The sequence below is a fragment of the Lissotriton helveticus genome, chromosome 12 (genome assembly GCF_964261635.1).
Source record: "Lissotriton helveticus chromosome 12, aLisHel1.1, whole genome shotgun sequence".
NCBI lineage: Eukaryota > Metazoa > Chordata > Amphibia > Caudata > Salamandridae > Lissotriton > Lissotriton helveticus.
Genome location: NC_136073.1, coordinates 751,867,518 through 751,888,571, shown reverse-complemented (window position 1 = coordinate 751,888,571; position 21,054 = coordinate 751,867,518). Strand labels below are relative to the sequence as shown.

The window sequence follows — 21,054 nt, the reverse complement described above, 5'->3', positions numbered from 1 at the left end:
AACATATTGGGTGGTTCGATGAGGCCCAGTTTGGCTTCCGACCCGGTCACGGGACGGAGACCGCACTTGTGACCGTGTTGGATAACCTGCGTTCGCGTGTCGACAGTGGTCGGGCAGCCTTTTTGGTGCTGCTCGACATGTCGGCCGCGTTCGACACGGTCTGCCATCGGACCTTGGTTCAGAGGCTGGAAGAGTGCGGGATTTGCGAGGGGGCCAGAGACTGGCTGATGTCATATCTCGAGGGCAGGCAACAGCTGGTGTCACTTCCGCCTTTCAGCTCGGAGCCAAGGAAAATCGGACAGGGGGTGCCACAGGGCTCGGCCATCAGCCCGCTATTGTTTAACCTGTACCTCCGTCCACTTGTCCAGCTAATAAAATCTTTTGGGGTCTCGGCATTTAATTATGCCGACGACACTCAGCTGGTGTTTTCCTTGGAAGGAAGCAATGCAATCTCGCTGAACACCTTCCATCGCTCCATGGCAGCTACAGCGGATTGGCTTCAAGCAAATTCTTTGCAATTCAATAGCTCGAAGACGGAGGTGCTCCACTGTTCCACTGATCGGATCCCGCGGGCTTTACCCACCGACTTCTGGCCCAGCACTTTTTCCGAACCGGTGTCTGCATCGGAGTCAGCCCGTAATTTAGGGGTCATGTTCGGCCCTAATTTACAACTTGACCTACATGTTAACAAAACCACGGGAACATGTATGATGCTGCTCCGTATGCTTCGCAGAGTCTTGCCTCTGCTTCCTGCTCGATCCAGGCCGGAGGTAGTCCGTGGGACTATTTTAAGTCGGCTGGATTACTGTAACGGCCTCCTTTTGGGGGCCCCAAAAAATCTGATTGGGAAACTGCAGAGGGTGCAGAATATGGCTGCTAAACTGGCCCTTTCACGTCCCAGATCCAGCTCCTCTACTCTGGCGCTTCGTGACTTGCACTGGCTCCCGGTAGAACTACGGGTCCAATTCAAAGCGGCCTGCCTGGTATTTAGAGCGGTTCACCTCTTAGGCCCCCTTCCACTACAAAACATGTTTGCATGGTATTCTGCCCCACGGCTTCTGCGGTCGTCATCGGCTCACCTTCTGGTGGTGCCCAGGTTTCAAAGAGTGAGGATGGGCGGCCGCTCATTTAGAGTGGCGGCAGCTAAATTGTGGAATTCTCTCCCACTTACTCTCAGGAGCTGCAAGGACTATCTTCCATTCAGGAAAGCCTTAAAAACTCATCTCTTTCCTAAGTAATGGCTGCGCGTCTGCTCTAGTCTTGTGCGATGGGTTCTCTGATCAAAGCGCCAGGATGCCCTCTGGGTGACAGGTCTGCGCTATAAAAGTATGCGAAATAAATAAATAAATAAATAAATTGAGTGGGTTAGGGATGCAGTCACTTTGTTCTAGGGTTCTCCTGAGGATTTTAGGTCTTTAGTCTCAGGACTGAAGGGTTTACGTCCCATCTTTCATTCAAGAGGAGTCTGCATGTTCTTCGAGTTAGATTTCTCCCCCTAACTCCGCTTTCAGGGCTCAAAAAACACACCTTGTTAGTTCATGAGTTCAAAACTTGGATGGGTGGGACGTTTTTGGCCTCTTGCAGAAAAAGAGTGTGCACAAGCTGCTGCATGCCATTTAAATAGCCTTTAGTTACACAAGTGTAGGACAGATGTTTTGCATCTACTGGGTCTCTGGTAGTGGCAGATTGCTTGGTGGCGTCTGTTTCCTCACGGTAGCCCTGCCCTAGCCACTGCGCACTCCAAGGGAGACCATATAGAAACCACTAGGGACTCTCCGCTTTATAATGATCTTACGGTTGACATGGCCATACTGATCTTAATAATTATTTTTGAAAATGGTACCTAATTTTATTCTGTTACTGTACATATTTATACATGATGGGTTTTTCTGATTTTGCTATTTAAATCAAGTAACATTTTTGTAACTCAAAAACATCAACTGTTGGCCAAGTATTGTATGAGCGATTGCAGACTCGAGATTGGCAGAGGGTGATGCAAACAGACCTGGAAGGCTGCACAAGGCTTGATAGCATTATTACTAAAGCTTTAAGGAAAACTGGAAACACTTCCTCATATTCTGTCCCAGATACGAGGAAACACGAAACCACTGCTAGAGGGCTTTACCAGCAGGTTAACCTATTTTTTAAATCTCTAGGATGAGCATAAGACTCTCATACTGCTGGGAGAAAGCCAAAAGCTTGCTGAAAATCTAGGTGAACACTAGTCAGCCTTTGACACCATAGGGAACAGACGTATGCTTGAGCAATCATGTAGAAACAAACACTTCTGAATACACAAGAGTTTGTGCAACAGCTGTAAACCTGCAAGTCATACCCAAAAAGTGTTATTGGATTATATTGTGTCATATTTCATTCATTTCATTCCATGACTTTATTCGGATAAAAAGCTATCCATAAAAGAACAAACTCATTGCAATATAAAAAAACGTACAACATTGTGATATGTTAAAAAGAAAACAAATAAAAGTTCAATACAATGCAAAGCTATTAAAATACAATCGTACAGTATTCATCGAATTACGAGCCCTAACAGCAGTTTCCGGAAAGGCCCACACACTAATTATTTATTCATCCTCCTCCAAATGAAGAAGGGTCCTGCATGCTTCTCTATAATCTACATAAAAACGCCTCTTAAAAAAAACAGGTAGTAGGAACGGTTTTGTCATATTTGTTAACAGGAAACTGAAATGAATTAAATCTGTTATACACAATACTTGAAATTGAAATACAAACCGCAGGTACATACTGTTCCTGATTACCTGTTCCCTTTAAAAATACTGAAACTGCTTAGTAGTGCTGAAACTTCCCTTTTCAAATCAAAGAACTGCAGGTACCCGGACCAAATAGTACCTGCCCATTGGAAGCACAAGGAAAGAACACAGGGCCCAGGATGAAGAGTTTTAAGCCTATATGTGGGCGAGAGGAGTCGTAATGATGTCCTAGAAAAACAGATTTTTGAACAGCTGAGGATTTTGTGGGCAGAACTTCCACATCTGTGCACAGAGGATGGTTAAAAAAAAGATGGATTTGGAACAGTCTCACAATTCCAGACATTTAAAAAAACTTAAACATTTCTGAAAACGCCCTCTAAACTAACTGCAACACAGCCAGACGTTGCAACCACTCACAGCTAGTCGATGAGACCATTAAAGATGCGCTAAGGCAAACATGATCTGTTTTTGGGGGAGGGAATATTTTTTATTAATTTCTGGTTTCATGAAAACACAACCTTCTTCACACGTGTAATAGACAGCAACATTCAAGACATCTCGGTCCATTTGTATACCCACATGTATGATATGGATCGTAGTATACTACAGCCTTACACCTCCACTACCCAATGTGGTTGCACCATCACCTCCACATATTTCAGATACAACCATTTCCCCTGAAGGGGAGCCGCATCCATTCTTCTCCACTTACGGCCTGTGTGAACGTGACTAGTTGGTCGAGCCCATAGTGTTGTATCCAACTGCCCTAGACCCTGCAAAACTTTCCAGGGCACCCACTACTCTTATATGTGACCCTTTCTGCTGCCATGTATAGGTCCATTCCTCTCTTCCATTTGTGTAGTGTCAGTGGGGCTTCAGCACCCCAGTGTCTTGCTAAATCCCTCTTTGTTGACCACTAGGCCCAAGGCACTAAATAGTAACTGCAGACTGGCAATGTCTGCTTTGCTCAGGATCCCCAGCAGAATACATTTCAGATACAAAGGGAGGGAGACTGGCAACACTACGTTTAATTCCCGGACAACCTCTTCCCAGTAGGCCTGTATGTTGAGGCACCCCCATATCGTGAGGTGGAAGTCCCCCAGTTCATGTCGATATCGCAGACAGCTCGGATTGTCAGCCCGCCCAATTCTGTGAAGTTTGGCCCTGTAATAATACACCTGGTGGAGGATCTTATATAGAATAAGGCACAGACAAGCCTTGATTGCAACCTCCCTGGGGTGCATCAGAACAGCCTCCCAGTCAATATTTCCCATCGCTTCCACCCCACCTTGCCCTCTCACATTTCCCAGAGCTTGCCAAGGTTATTGTTGTTCAGAGTATTGTATGTAAGGGACTCTGCCTTAAGTGTGAGTTGTTCCTGCAGTAGCTGTCCCTCTAGTGGCTCATATTCCAGCAGGTTGTACCCACTCAAGCCACCCGCTAGCCATGCATGGTGTAGCTGGGCATATTTGAGGAATTGGGATGTATGAAGCGTAAGACAGCACAGAGGGCCAAAAAAGATTAGAGTGCCCTTATGGGTGATATCCCCTTATGGTCGAGATCCCTGGTGTGTTTACTCAGGTTCTTGAGCCAATTCCCTTTCCACCGTGGCGTCGCCTTCGTAATCCTATGTGCCAATCCCAGTGTTCTAGACACCCTCTCCCATGCCACAAGAGTAGTCTGTGTGGTCGGTAGCAATCTATGGTTCCCTTTGCCTCCGTAGTGGATGAATGTGTGAGGTGTTAACATTTCTTGCTCCAGTCTGTATGTGGGGGATCAACGCTACGTGTATCCAGTCATTGATTGAGTTAAGTGCTCTGCCCAGTAATAGGTTTCAACATCCGGCAGTGCCAACCGAATATAGGGATTAGGCTGTATTGTGTGCAGAGCAAGCGAGGGTGTCTCCCAAGCCACAACAGCGAGCGCAGTTCAGCATCTATCTCCTAACATATTGTGCATTGGAGGGGGTGATAGGTATTCTGTAGTGCCTATAAGAAGTGGGGCAGGGTAATCATGAGTAATAATTTTAAACATAGCAGTGCAGTCCATTATCGTGAGGGGCAGGGTGGAGCCGCTCAGTTCAGCTATAGGGGAGTCTGGCCAAGGTATCTCGCCGCGGCCGACACCTACGCAGCCAGGCATCGGGCACAGCTCCCTTCTCATCTCTGCTGCTCGTCTTCATCTTCCCCCGCCTTTTCTCTTAATTTCCTGATGCCCAACATTTGACGGAACCCTTCGCTGCGTAGCCGATGCCTCTTTGAACTCTCCGGAAGGCTGCAGAAGAGCCGGGTGGAGGTTCACCCTCCTGACTCCGGGTTTGATTGCCGCTGCCCTTCCCTACAGCTAGCCCACCTTCTTTGCCTCCTCGCAAGACATCTGGGCCGATTTGGGGGCAGAGCGGAGGTAAGAAGTCCTGGCACCGCTCTTCGCTGCTATTTGAGCCCATCATTCCTTGACTATGCCGGAGAGGCGCTCCCTCCGATTTTCTTAACTTTGCTACCTGCTTCGCCTCCTCGCAAGACATCGGGGCCAATTTGGGGACATAGCAGCGGTATGAAGTTTCGGCACCGCTCTTCGTGGCTATCTGAGCCCATCATTCTGCGACCGTGCAGGAGAGGTGCCCCCTCCGTTTTTTAAAACTTTGCTGCCTCCTGCTCTACGGACTGCTGCTTTCGCCCCTGTAACATTCATCCTCAACCTATGGACACCGGATCGGACACTGCTGCCCCCGCTGCCCTGAACTTTTGCTCATGGACAGTACTGCTATGACTTTGAAACCGACTGCCCTCCTCCCTCCTGACTCTCTGGCGTATTTCCCCTCTAGTTACCCTCTGCGAAATTTGTTCTTGGTGGTTTTGGAATTTGCTCCCTTGATTTTCTGACTTGGACTCTTATGCTGCCCCTCCATTTTGTGACTTTCTTGTTTGACCCCCTGTCCCTGATCCGCCATCTTAGTGATCTTTGACCTCTTCCTCCGTCCCAGCTGGTCTCCAGCTGGGCGACCTTTCTATTGTCTCTCCTGAGCACACTGACCTACTCCTCGTTGTCGATCTTGTTAATGTCTCTGGTCCCTCTCCCGTTTTGCTTCACTCTCACTTTCCTGTCCTTATCTGCCTTCCTTTCCCTTTCTTTCTGTTCTCCCCCCTCTTCCTTCCCCTGCCCCTTAGATTGTTCTTGTCTCCTATTTTCTGTCACTTTTACTGTTATTCCAGTGCTTTACGTTGCCTCACCTAGCCTCTTTGTTTGCCATCCTCGAGTATTCTCATGTCCTTAATCCCTGTTTTTACTGTGTAACTTTGTGTAATTTATTGTACCTCTGCAGATACTCTTGTAAAACGCTATGATACCTTCGGGTCTAGCCAGCGCTATATAAAACTCATAAAAATAAATAAACAGAAGAGGGCCTTTGTCTCAGCTCTGGGAGCAAGTTCAAACCTCATCAAGTAGCCTGTTCAGCTCCTCAGTAACAGTAGGAAGCTCAGGAAAATTGGACTTTTAGAGCCTTTAGGCAGGGAAAAGCTGAATTTCTAAAAGTACCTTTAGCAAAATAATTATTACAAATTCAAATTTACGAGTGTATTTGCCTTGTAAAATATATTTTTTAAAGTACAGGAATGAATCTTGTAACCGTTTCCTAGGCTGAGATATGACTATTCATTTTAACACCGTGCCCCTATGCTTTCCAATTGAACAGCTAACCCTGCTAAAGTGAAAATAGCTTTCAGGGCCTTAGCAGTGTAAGGACATGTTTAACAATAAACTTTGACATACCCTACTTTCAAATAGCATGCACCCTGCTTTATCGGGATTTAGGTTTACTTAGGGATAACCCATTAATATTCAAAAGGCCTTTCAAAAGGGGTTAGTTTGACAGGTCAAATGTCCAGTTTTAAAACTGCACGGACAGTCTACAGAGGTAGGCCTGTAGTAAGATTTGTATAGTGATTGTAGAGGGTGGCACAAAGTGTGCTGCAGCTCATTAGTGTCATTTAATTTACAGGCCCTGGGTATACTGTGTGCCTTGTACTAGAGAATTTTAAGGGAGTTAAACAGGCCAATTAGGAGCACAGCAAATTTCGACATGTGTGTCAGTCAGAGCACATGCACTGGGGCTGTTTAGCAGACTCCGAATTCACAGAGTAAAACAACAGCAGCAGTAGTCCCAAAAAAGTGGTGATTATGCACAAAGAAGCATTTCCCTACAAGCTCAATATTTAAAACTCAATAGTCTGGTACATAATATATAATATATATATATGAATATATATATATATATATATGTATATCTATCTATCTATCTATCTATCTATCTATCTATCTATCTATCTATCTATCTATATATATAAATATATATATATATATATATATATATATATATATATATATATATATCATACATAAACTGCCCATTGGCCTAATTCATCAGACTAGTGATTGTAAGAGATGACAACATTCACCCATGGATAAGTACACTGAAAAACTACAACATGTAGTAGGTTGGTGTGATTTAAATATTGAAATGCATACATTAAGTTGGCAGGCCACGCACTAGATCTAAGATTATGTAAACATTGTGTAAATAGCAGGGACCACAAACCCATACATTCTGTTAACACCGCCTACCTGACATCATCATAACACACCCCCCAACCTTCACAATGGCAACACTTGAGTGAAATGTATACTCTAAAAACGTAATCCTCCTTTATGAGTAAGCAATTTTCATGGCCAACCATGAGAATGATTTTCTCAGGCAAATCACTAAAATATGGTAGGTAAACACACATGATCACCCAACTCTGGTTCGACAATGTGAATTACAAATAAAAGACTCAAGAACGGGTTATACAGTGAACTAAATCAAACAATTGTGCTGCAGACTTGAGTCTCTGGAGTAAATCCAAGTGCCCACGGGGCAAAGCACTTTACAAAACTCAACACAGATTATCATGCACAAATATTGGAGAAAACATTCTCATGCACATCAAAACAGTGACTACAAACCTATCCAAAACGGACTTAAATTGTCCCAATTTAATTGCCATCAATGGTGACTAAGATGAGTTAGCCCATCTGAAGTAAACAGCAAATTATTTATAGGGGAAAAAACAACACATCAGAAATTCGTTATTACATTACCTACATTAAAAACATAACCAATTCCAGCATCTGTCCATAATCCCCACACTTTTCAACTCTCCAGTCTCCCCTAATTCTATCTTGCATACTTTCACATAAACCAGTGACTGGGTCCTATCTGTGGTCAAACTCTAAATGAATATGTTAACATCAACTGCATCCTGTCAAAGTTCCTGTCAGACAGTGAGTCATCAAGCTAGCTACCCACAGCACCTAAAAACAAGAATTAGCAAAGCAAATAGGGCTCTTGTTGTTTGCCAGTCTTTTGGCATTGCCAGAGTTTGTTTTGACATGATCTTTATAAAATGTTATTCTTTGGGGAGCTGCCCTGCACTCACCATTATTTTAAAAAACATTGCCTAAAAGCAAAATTATTTTTGTTCTTAAAAGGCACTCATTTTCAATAGAAGTCCCTGGCATAAAACTGAACTATTTTTGTCCTCATTGTGAGTTGCCCAGAGTGGTGCTCCCGCACGTTGTCAGTGGTAATGCCGATCCAGGCAATTACAACGGGCATCCCTGTGCCTGTTCACCGTAGAGAGGCTTTCAGGTTTCCCTCTATACTGTTTGCACCGTCTTTACTGTTTTCCTATTCTATCCATCATCACCACTATTTCTTGCACTGTGTGAGCGCCTCATACTGTCAACCGAAACCTTCAGCTGAACCCCCATACAAGTTGAACCAGGTTGTGTTTAAATCACATTCGGAAACACCAGCTGTGTTAACACTAGTTTCAGGAACAATGGGACATATTTAAAATGAAGTGGCGGAGCTCCCCCATTTTATAAACGCATGTGGTGCGGTCCTGCGTTTCCCCCTGTGCTGGCGCTAACCATAGAAGCCTAGCGCCAACTCAGGCACCCTTGTACCATAGTGCAAGGGTGTCTGCGTTAAGGGAGAGATCGTTCATGTGCAGGAAGGTGACCCTTCCTGCACATAAACAATCTTTAAATGGTGTTTTGTAACTTTTATGTGTGCTGCTTAATGCAGCACACAGAGAAGTTGCAAAACGTAATTTTTGTATTGTTTATGTGCAGGAAGGGTCACCTTCGTGCACATGAACAATCACTGGCAATTTGCTGTTTCTAGGTGTGCTGCACAACGCAGCACACATGGAAATAGCAAAAATTATGAGAAATAAAGCATTTGTCCTTGTTTCGCCTGTTCAAGACCAGGTTTTCCCTGGTCTTAATTTTGGTGCTGCCTCCTATTAACGCCACCCTTGTAAATAGGGGGCAGCGTCAAAACTAATGGGCGTTTCGGTGGAAAGCCCACTGCAACACCCATTGCCCTTACCTTTCACGCTAAGTACAGCGTGAAAGGGTGCCTTATTGACAAGGCAGCGTTAAGCCACGTCAAGTGGCTTAATACTGCCTTGTAAATAAGGCCAAGCTCCTATCGCCAACACTGCGTCACTAAAAGTGATGCTGTGGTGACCACAGGGGCTTGTAAATATGCCCCAATGTGTGGTAAAACTGGGTGTGGAATTAAGATCCCTACAAAAGTTCCTGTTTAAGTTCCAAAACAAGTGCAATTACCAATAAAAAGTTCCCTGTGTTCAGAGCGAGTGGTAAATTTCACAATAGGTAAAAACAGGTATTTAAACAAGTTTAAATTGTTTGCAGTCTTGAAGTATATTAATAAAACAAATACAAATATATATTTTGTTACCCCAAGTTGAAAATGATATTTAAAAATAGAGTTTGGAGAAATCTTTATTCAAGTAATCACTTTAATTTGTCTCCTCCCACATTGCTCCTGCACATTGACCTATAAATAGTCCTCTAAAACGTCAACACCGCACACTTCCAATCAGCATCATGGAGGGAGCAGCTGACTTGGACATGAGGCTGAATGTTATTCCAATCCAAGTTCAAATGATAATTCCACACCAACAGGAGGAAGAAGCATCTCAGGGTGAGCAATCAATGTACCATCACTGAAGAAGACAGCTGTCCGCGCCCACAGAGGTCTCTCTTTAGTTTACCTAAAGCACGCCAACTACTTTGACAATGACCATTGTAGACCCTGTATGGACTTTGGTGCTCCCCGACTGGACCCATCTCTAATTCTAGTAGGCTCCAGTACAGGCATACGTTAATGACATTCCCACTAACAATGACAGGCATGGGCCATAGTGCTACTGATTTATATAAATAAATATCAATGCAAAATACACGAACTATATAATCAGTAAAATTACCATCGAAGCATACAGAACATAAGTATAAAGAATTAAGTTAAATTCAAAAGCAAATCCAGCATAGATTCGCCTTTTAAGGGTAGGAAAATGGGTTCCATTTAGCAGAGGGAAAATGGGTCCTTTTATAGGGCTTTAGACAAAGGATTTCACACATTACTACACAAGTGCATGGTTTCCAGGTTATGCACCAGTGAGGAGCAGGCAACAAGAAACCTTCTACTAAAAAATATATTTGGAGATTCTCTCATGACTCTAGTACATTGGCTTCAGACACTCTTATAGTCTATTCAGATGACATGAATTGCAACACTGTATACAAAGGGATGTGAGACAGCTAGGTTGTCTTTCGTTCGGTACATCTTAGCCTTAACGAGTGTTGCAAGATACAGTACTTTCATGCCGAGCCCACAATTAATTATTAGAACAAATGGAACCACAACAACAATAACAACAACGTGATGTATCACAACATCATTTCAAAATGGAAGACAGCACAATTCCGATTTTATGTTTGCGCAAACTTGATTTTAAACACATTTTGAGCTTATTGAAGGTAAAGCTACGATCCCAACCCCACTAATTCATCACTTCTATAACTGTACTATAACACAGCTTTCATCAACTAGGGTTTTTATCTTCCTAAATCCTTCATTGTGTCATAGAGTTCATTTTGAATCTCTTCAACCTTTACGTCAATTCTCTTTCTCTTTCTTCCTCTCGTTACTGAGAGCTTCTTAAACCCTCAATTTAACCCATTGCTTGATTAAATTAGTTTGCCAAATATTGGGGAAAAAGCACACTTGCAATATCAATTGGTATGATCAAAAGAGAATCTAAAAGCAATTTCAATATTCCTCCATCTACGTTCCCTAACCATTCGCCTATCTTAGCAAATCCACTTCCATAAGATCCAACTACAGAACCTATCCCGTCCCAGGCACCTGTCTCTTCCAATTCAGTTAGTTCAGGCGTGATATTGGTGATGTTAGCAACATAGCTATCAAGCTGGTTATTTATTTTTCGGATGTATGCACAACACTCCACTGCGTGATACACCATGCAGACTCCGGTTTCCATCGTGAGCAGAAAATCTAAGGCAAGAAGGTTCTGCATGATCATGGCTCTCATAGCAAGCAATTCTTTGTTAATACCTGTTAAGGCACCTGCGGTATTAGGGGCAAGTCGGTCTACTAAGGTTGACAGCTTTCTAATCTTTTTTTTTTTTTTTAGTTCAAAGTTATTTTATTGAGAGTTTTGTACATATGAAACATAAGAGAATACAATAAACAGAAACTAAAACATATGAGCAACCCAATCAAGGAAAATAAGAGTATAAAGGGGATAAGAAAGTAATACATGTGGGGGAACATAAATGATAAAGGGATATCGGTAGGGTAGGATTGTGAAAAGACAAATACATTGCAATTAGTAAAGCAATATCATGGTGTAGAAGTCAGACGTTGACACTGATGTGAACATAAAGTATATGTGAATCAATATGGAATCATCAAACCTGTCTATAGGAGAGTGTCAGGTAACAACATTTGAAAGCAGTGGCTCATTTTCTTTCAGCATGTCCTTGTGGTACAGATTTGCAATAGGGGTGATGGTGGTGTGCACACTGTGTGAATGGTACAGTTAATGGCTGTCTTTCAGCAATATGACTAATAAGAGGACATGTGAGGGGGGTGAACATTGGTACTGAGGTCTCATGGATTTTTACTGGGAGCACGCACAATAGGCATTGAGGGTTTCCCATAGGGGTCTATATTGTGATTTCCATGGGAAGTGTTGCTGGGTAATGCTGTCTGCACCTCTCATGTGTTCGATCCAATTTAACCATTACCTGAAGAATGAGGAGGCAGTACTTTTCCAGTTGGTACAAATTGGCCTGCATGCGGCCATTAGTAGAACGTCTTGAAATAAATCATCATTAGAGGAGTTTTATTGAGGCTCTAAAAATCCCATAATGATGGAAAGGAGCTCATGGTTACTTTGGAAACCAAATAGCCTAGTTAGAAATGTAAATATCCTGTCCCAAAACTCAGAAACTGTGCTGCAATGAAAAATTACGGGGTAAGTCACCCATTTCCTTATTATGGTTCCGACAAATAGAGTCACTTTTGAGGCCACCTTTATTGAGGTGTGATGGGGTCCAAAAAAGTCTATATATGAGCCAAAATGTAGTCTGGGAGAGCGTTGGAATAATTTTGTAGGAGACAACAGATTTCCATATACATTTCTAGTTGTCTCGGGGTATGGACTTATGTTCTTCCCACTTGGCCTGTGTAACTAGGCTTAGTTGTGTGGAGAGAGGCTGTAAGAGTTTATAGTATCTCAGGACCTGGTATCCTGATCTCTTGGCCATAGCCTAGAAAGGGGGGATACTGGAATGAAGGTTTGGCTCTACATATGCAAGATTTAAGTTTAAGGAAGTCATAGAAATCCATATTTTCTTGACTGTACTGGTTTTGGAACTCCTTGAAAGTGAGTGGATAGTCTTTTGGTGCTAAGCTTCAGAAAATTCATGCCTTTGGAGGACCAAGAAGTCCACTCTAGTGGGACAGCACTGATCTTTAATTTGGTGTTATTCCAAAAGGAGATCATGTTAGATTACTTTATCGGGCATTCAAGGCAATTATCTAATTATAGTAGGGCTAGTTTAGGGTTTTGAAATATTTGTTTGGCTGGTAGGGAAGGTTTAATCTTGGTGGAAAGGAGCATGACGGGATGAGAGTCCTCCAAGATTTTTCGTTCAATTAAGAGCCAGGCTGGACTGTAATCAAGTGGTGGAAAAAACCACATGGCTCCCTGTTTTGCCTGAAAAGTAGATTGATCATTCCTAACGTTTGCTAAAGTTTCCCCACCCATATCAATGGGGAGTCGAAGTTTCTTGATTGAAATCCTAGGGCATTTTTTTGCCAAATAAAGTTAGAAAGTAGTTTATCTAATTTGTGGTGGGAATGGTCAGTGGGAGCAGACTTATGAGGTATTTTGCTATAGGTGTGGCCAACATTTTTACAGATTTGATGCGCCCTGGTAATTAATTTGGGGTTCCAACCGTCCAGGAGATTTTCAACATTTTGTAGAGTCTTTTTTCCATTGTGTTTTAAGGTATTTATTAGGTCTGACCTGAATTCCATTCTTAAGTATTTAAGGTAGCTAGATTGCCGAGTCAGGTCAGAGTCCTCCAATAGTGCTTAAGAACAGATGTTATTTGAACCTTTAACTTCAGACTTATCGCTATTGAGACTGTATCTAGCAACCAGGATGTACAGGTCAAAATGCCGAAAACGGCATTAATGGAGGAGTGGGTATAACTTGTCACGATAAAATATCATCAGCGTATGCTGCTACATTTATAACAAAGTCCTTGTAGGTAACACCGGAGATTAGATTAATATTTCGAATGTTGTAGAGAAGTGGTTCTAAGGCATGGATGAACAGAGAGGGGGAAAGAGGACAACCCTGTCTCCCTCCCTTCTCTAGTTTAAAGGGTGAAGCTCACCTAGAGCTGGGCTTGCTGTAGAGGGCCATACCATTTTGATAAAGTCTTTCGCCCAGATCAAATTTATCCAGGGTTACTCTGAGGAACATCCATGAGACTTTATTAAATGCCTTCTCTGCCTCTGTGTGATGGTTATGGTTTCAGACGTCAGATTCTTGGCTTTGCCTAGTACATGGCATAATAAGCACATATTGTCATAGGACATGCAGCCTTTCATAAAGCCTACCTGTGAGCTGCTGATTAGTTTTGGTAGTAATGACTCTTAACATTTCGATAAAATCTTGACATATATTTTGGCATTCAAATTAATTAGGGAGATGGGCCTGTACTTTTTTTGTCAAAGCGAGGTCTTTTCCGTCTTTGGGAATAACCACTATGGTGGCTTCCCTTGCTGTTCCAGTGACAGAGTCTGTGGCAGCAAAGTGTTGAAATAGATTTGCTAATGTAGGCGCAAGTGTGGGTGTGAATGTTTTGTAGAAGTTTGTGGTAAAGCCGCGTGGGCCTGAAGCGTTATGTGAATTGAGGGACTTGATAGCTAGTTGTATTTCATCAGATGTAACGGTGGAGTTTAGTTTCTGTTTGTCTTCTTGGGATTGCCATGGAAGATTTAGTTTGGCAAGGTAGGTCTTTCAGGTACCATCTGAGACATGGCAGTTATCCTGGTATAGTGATTCATAGAGGTGTTGGATCATTTGTGTGTCTGTTTGTATGTTGTTCATTTGACCTTTTATCGAGTTAATATTCTTCTGATTTTGTTTGTGTTTTAGATAGGATGAAGTATTTTCCCTACTCTGTTTGTGTCACAAAGTTTCAGACACTTGAATTTATTGATGCAGACCCATGCCTTCTCACGTAGTAGTTTATTATATTCATATTTTATTTTTGTTAAGAGTGTGAGAGTGGTGGGATCAAGGTTTGAGATGTGTAGCAATTCAAGACTTTTTATGTCTGCTTCCGAGGCACATATCTTGTTGTTGTGTTCTTTGTTTAGTTTAGCCAGTATGTCTATTATGGTACTACTGATGGTTGCATTGAAAGCTTCCCAAAACGTAGGTATTAAGATAGCAAGAGTTTTATTTTCACTAATGTAATTGTGAATTGTTGCTTTAGATACATCACCTTTTATTCATTCATCATTGAAATGCCATTCCTTATTTCTGGGTTTAGTCTTAGTCTCTGTTATTTTCATGGTTCATGCATGATTGGTCAGAAATTAGTAGGGGGAGAATGCCTGTTTGGTTTATGAGGTGGGTAAAGGCGCCTGATATGAGAAAATAGTCAATTCTCAAGTAGGGGAAATGCGGGAAGGAGAAAAGGGTGCAGTCCTTCATGTCAGGGTGTTGCAATCTTCAACAGTCTTTCAAGGAAAATCTAGTGAAGATATTTAATAAGGCTTTGTGAGATTTCGAGGAAGAGAGGGAGGATTTCGATTGCCAGTCAAGAGTTAGATCAAAGGGGAGATTGAAATTTCTGCCCACTATCATCAGTTCATACCCAGGGATGTTTTTTAGGATGTTCCAGGCGTCAGGGGTATCAGTGTCCACCTGGTGTTGAGGGAAGCAGCTACTTTCTGGCTAATTTTAGTTTCTTGAAGTAGTATCAGGTCAGCCTTAAATTTGAATGGATAGCTTTCATTATGTTTACGCTTAACGGGGTGGTTTAGCCCCTTTGACTTTCAAAGAAACTATTTTCAGGCCGATAGTGGGGTGTGAATTCGCCATCTTGCAATGGTGGATGAGTGGGTGAAGCCAGTGTGTCAAGAGTACCTAGATGGAGGAAAACTAAGATACAGTATGTCACTCGCAAGCCACAATAAGCTGTAGTGAATCCAATAACTGTGAGGGTCTGCTGACTATTGAAGTAGGACAAGCATGAGATGTACTGGTCAGCAAGAGGAATATATGAGCCACCAACAATGTTTACACAATTCTTAGTGCATCGAAAGAAGGTGAAAAACCAAACACCATGACAAATCATAAGGCAAGCAGAAGGAAATTAAATCAAAACCCCCCACATACCCTCCCATCCCTATCCATCCCTATCCATCCCTCCCAAAACAGGTATATTGTAGGAGATGACAGAGACTTCATCCAACGGCTAGGTGAAAATCCTAGAATACAAGTGATCTATATATCAATAACACTCTTAAACATGACCCCAGGCCTAAGGCACTAAGGGAAGATTAAAGGGTGAGTTTATAACAATTACTCTCTTAGGAAATAAAATGAGTCTTGTCAAGTCTCTAGCTTAGTGTAGGTGCTTGATATAAGATCTAATAGTGAGAAGAAACATGCATTAAACAAACTTAGTAGGATACCAATAAGGTATTGTTGCAAAGTATAGGGTGTGGTTGACTAGTTGTGAGTGCGTTCAGGCTGCCTTAAGGTTTACAAGAACACAATATTCTATATAAACGTTAGGATATTGAGTTAAGGCACAGTATCAAATATAGATTTACAGAGATATTAATCGTTATCCTGCATATCCAGTCGTAATAATAAGGAAATTGGTAGAACATACAGATTGGTGATTTATCTGTGAATGAGTAGACAAACAGAACAGATGGAGCAGAGACATCAAACATTTAAGAATGAGCCATGTATTGGATTGTTCGGAAAGTTAGTGTATCCTTTTGTTGGAACTGGACTTCCATTTCGTGGTCTTCTTGTACGTCCAGGAATGTTGTAAGGTCTTTCGGGGCAGCAAAAACATGGGACCTGCCTTTCACAAAAACTCTGAATCGTGATGGACCAGCAAATAAGAATTGTAGTTTGAGGTTTCTAAGTTGGGGTTGAAGAGCCAGGAAACCTTTCCTCATGTCCAATGTTGCTTTTGAGTAGTGCAGTGAGACATATATTTTTGGGCCATTCCAGAGAATATGATTAAGTTTGTGCATGTAGTTTAGGATCAGTTCAGTATGTTAGAAACGGAGAGGCTTACAGACAATCTGCCTTGTTATTCATTTATTTGCAGGTTTAAATGAGGGTACGCTATGTGCACATTCAAGTTCAAAGTCTGGTGAATGATATGCTGGTAACATGTGGGATCCATTTTTCTAGGAAGGTGATGCATGAGACTGCAGCCTCTTCTGTACCCTCTAGAACTCCAAAGATTCACAGGTTCCCTCTGCGGTTTCTGTCTTCCAAGTCAGATACTTCTTTGTGGAGGGTTTTCATTGATGATTGGAGTGTTATGATTTTGATGCGATATCCTCCACAATGCTGATTCACTGTTCGGCATCTGAGAGTTTATCATTAATGTGGTTGATGTCCGCCCTGATAGTGCTTAATTCTAACTGCATTGCATCTGTGTTGCTTTTGGTCGATTTTGCAAAATAGTGAACTTCAGCTAGCCTCTTTAGGATCATTTCCATAGTACCATCTATGTCCATTTACCCTTTGATCAGTGAGTCCGGGGATGGAGACTCTGCTTAGGATCATTTAAGGGATGATTTGAGTTCCTTTTCTGCCATGGTTGTGTTAGAGGCTGCTTCTTAAGTGCACAAGATATAGAAAGGTTAGGAAAGTTAGCAGGGAGTTTGCGTTTCATTTTGAGGCTGGCCGATGATATTAGGTATCTTATATTCCCTTTGGAGCAACAGAGTTGGTATAGCAAGATATTGGTGGTTCTGTTGTACCTGATAGAGATAAAATACCCTCTGCTGGCTCAGCGAGGTAGAATGTTTTGCCCAAAGACAAAGACAGGAGCCGAGCTCGTAAATCGTAGCTCTACCTTCTTAGATATACAGTCTCTGAGCAGGTTCTACATAGGTTGTATCGAAATGCAGTCGTTACTTGATGTTGGGATTGTTCAAGCAGGCAATATACCCACAGTAGGCAAAGGAACAAGACAAGGGAGATAAGAGCCTGGGGTTGCAGAGATAAATCCTTCATTAGCAGTAGCTCTACATGGAATCAGCACTGTGTAGCATGGGATTAGCAATGCGCAGCACCATGTAACATTGTGTAGCCCAGTATAGTGTGGTCCTGTGTAGTCTAGTATTGTGCTATTTTTCATGATTTTAGGAGTTGAGGTGGACCGTTGGTCCTCAGTATATGAAACGTTTTGTTTTAGCCTCACTTGCAGGATTTAAACATGCCGAAATACACAAGGCCGTGGTATGCTCTTCCAGCACCATATTAAGGTTAGACATGGAGGAATTGGCTGTTTCTACATCACTGAGTACAGAAAACCAAAGGAAGTGGTAGAATGCAGGGGCAATACAACAGCAAATTTAAAACAAAGCGGGTACCTGAATCTAAGAGGCAGTGTAGTCACAGACCTTCCTTTCTAGCCATTGGGATAGGAGCAAAGAAAGGAGCGGCAGCCATTTTGTGAGTCGGTCACTCACACTCAGGGCTTTCCAAAAGGTCTAGGGCTCCTTAGAAATTGTAGGGATTGAACCTTATGGTGCATCGATGGAGACATCGATACTTGCAGTTTCATGTAGTGACACTGGTGCTCATTTTCATGCCCTAGGGCTCACCCAAATCTTCCTTTTTCAGTCAGTGCTGTCAGGAGCAGAGCAATCACACTGCCATTTGCCTCGTCATTTAATGCAACTCCTACTGAGCTCCAAAGATAGCGCTACTGATTTGCTTGAAGTTTCACGTTCTCCATTTTATATAACGGTTAAGAGGTGAATCTAAATCATTAGTATGAAAGATTCTGGGAAAGAATAAAGTGGCATAATAACTACCTACCCAATAATGTAGTGACTGGAAATAAGCTGATGTATTACTTACATAGTAGATACACTTGATACTTGCCTCTATTTTGGCAGACCTTTTACTAGATAACTATTCTCACATTCACTCCAGCCCACTATTTTGACAGTCTCATTCCTCTCTTGTTTCCAAATTATGCATGAAGTTCCCGTCTTGGCGACATCAATGCTTAGTATTGGTGAGGCTTGGGCTCCTTCTAAATGTCATTTTCCTTTCTAATAACATGCTCTGTATTAACCTTCCTTCTGCCTTTCCCTTCATCCAATCCTATTCTTATCTTCATCTCATCTACAAAACCCCTCTCTAATTTGCTAATTTTGCAAATTAAACCATGAATGCTTTGGTTAGTAGCACCCAAGTTGGTCAGAAGAATAAAGGGCCAGATGCATCAAAGGTGTTTGCCCAATATGTGTCTATGGGAAAATGTGTTCATGCATATGGCCCAAAGAATGTCATCATATCATCACGTTGATCCCTTGGTTTAAAAGCCTTAAGAACATGAGCATGTTTTGTAGACCACAAATATATAGTTGTATCAGTTACTAATAGAATATTGTCGCTGCGCCATGTTAGCTTAATTCAGATCAAGCAAAAAGGCTATTTCAGAAGAAGCTACTAATCCTTCTATTTCTACCTTATCGTCAATACCCTATCTCAAAAGCTATGGGGATTTTTACGTCGCCTGAGGCACAAAAGTCTTCTAACCGACACACTGGCCTTCTATTCGTCCTACGTGACTTTTGTCGGTTGTCTGAGTAAATTGAGCTTTTTCTTTGTTGGCTTAGGTCTTCAAGAAAGTTTTTTCAATGTCAGTTAGACAGTCATCAGATTTGATGTCAATCCTTGCAAGATATATCCAATCAGGATCGGAGTACTTGCGGTTGATCTACCTCTCTCTATTGGGTCACTTTGATTCTGTCAGGTCTGACCACTTACCTTCAGTACTTGGTTGCTCTGGAAGTTCTCTCTCCTCTAACTCACTAACCCCCCTTATGGTTTTTGGTTGGTTTGTCACTGTTAACAGCCTTTTTTCAGTTAGTTTTTGTCTTTGACCAACTTCCTCTGTTTAAGCACGATCCGTAGTGGTGCGTGTAATCTCTGTTTCAGATTAAGCTGATTTGCCGAAGGAGGTGGAGCTTTCTCTGCCAATGCCACTTTACAGTTCCTGCAACCACAAATCGGGCAGACTTGGTCTGGCTCGCCATGAGTTTTCGCTGTCTCTGTGGATGCGTATTCTTAACCCAGTGCTTGGCGCCACTGTCGTCACACGAATGACACTTCAATTTGACCTGGGCGAGACTGCAAGCTCCCAGACTGGCCTTCCTCTTCCTCTTTGGAAGCCTCCGAGATTTAAAAACCTAGCTGGACTCGAGGAGTTAGTGGATGTTGGCTCTACTTCTTCCTCTTCTCGTCTCACTCTCCTGGAATGCAAGGTGTTAGACTCAGCCCTTTTGACAGGTTTATCCAAAAAACCTTTTGCTTTTTGCCTCCTATTTTATTTTTCTGACCCTGTTTTCATTGGCTATAGGATTCGGGGCACTTTACCACTGCTGATCAGTGCTAAGGTGCATATGTTCTCTGTATAAATTGTGACAATGATTGGGTATCTATGATTGGCACATATGATTTACTGGTAAGTCCCTAAGGAAAGTGTACAGTGGGTGCCAGGGCCTGTAAATTAAACGCTACTAGTTGGCTTGCAGTACTGGTTGTGCCACACACGAGTAGCCCTGTAAATGTATCTCAGGCCTACCACTGTAGTGTCTCACGTGAACAGTTGTAAAACTGCTATGTTGTCCTGACAAGTGCACCCACTTGCCAGGCCCAAACCATACCTTTACTTACATATAAGGCACCCCTATGGTAGACACAATGTACCCCCATGGGCAGGGTGCAGTGTATGTGAAGGGTAGGACATGTACTGATGTGTGGGGCATGTCTTTATAGTGAAATACTGCATATTTCATTTTTCACTGTTGAAAAGCTATCTGTCCCATAGGCTTACCATTGGGGTTGCACTGTACTATTTTTACATGTGTAACTTTCCATAGGGACAAGATAGAAAAATGGAGTTTGGATTCTCTGAACTTAGAAATTATTAACACACCTTTTGGTAAAGGTGTTTTTTAAATCATGTGTTTGAAAGTGACACTTTTAGAAAGTGAGCATTTTCTTACTTTACCATTATGTGTGCCTCTGACTGTTTGTGTATTCAGCGTCTGGTGTGTGAGTGACAGGAGCTGAGATTTGCATTCACTCTAGACAGTCACTGGGGGGTTGAGGTGTGCCCTGCTTTGCTTGCGTGACTCATCACAGTGCTGAATATACCTGGTCTGCATTTAGAGTGGTAGGAGGAGTTTCGCTTGCACCTGAATAGGCTGTGTCTCCTTTTTCACAATGCTGTCTCCCCCCCTTGTGGTCATGCTGCTCCAGGGAGGAAAGGACTTGTTTGGATTGGGTTCAGAGAACATTGCCAGAAAGAGAACAATTACATTTTTGGATATAAGAATTGCACCTACCACCCAGGAATTTAGACTACTTCAAGGAACAAGAGGACCTGCCAAGAAAAAGAGCGGAAGGACTGTGTGATGAGAACTGCCTTTTCTGAGTGAGGGGTGGGTTGACCTGGAGTTGCTGCTTCGGTTTGTAGTGGAGGAAAAGGACTGACTCTTTTTGCCTTGCTGTGGTATCTTGCTTGGGAAGAATCTCCAAGGGCTTGTGAGTGCTTGCCTCCTGTTCTGGAA

General features: G+C 42.5%; 1 protein-coding gene across 2 annotated transcripts in view; it reads right to left on the bottom strand.

Moving 5' to 3' along the window:
- PAQR6 (progestin and adipoQ receptor family member 6) overlaps positions 1 to 21,054 on the bottom strand; it is a 147,184-nt gene that overhangs the window by 86,066 nt on the left and 40,064 nt on the right. Inside the window, exon 2 of one of the 2 annotated variants that reach the window (XM_078669882.1) lies at positions 6,080 to 6,087. The exons of the other annotated variant lie outside the window; for it this stretch is intronic. Within the exon in view, the coding sequence (XP_078526008.1) occupies positions 6,080 to 6,087 (8 nt within the window). The remainder of the gene's footprint in view (positions 1 to 6,079; positions 6,088 to 21,054) is intronic. 2 annotated transcript variants of the gene reach the window in all.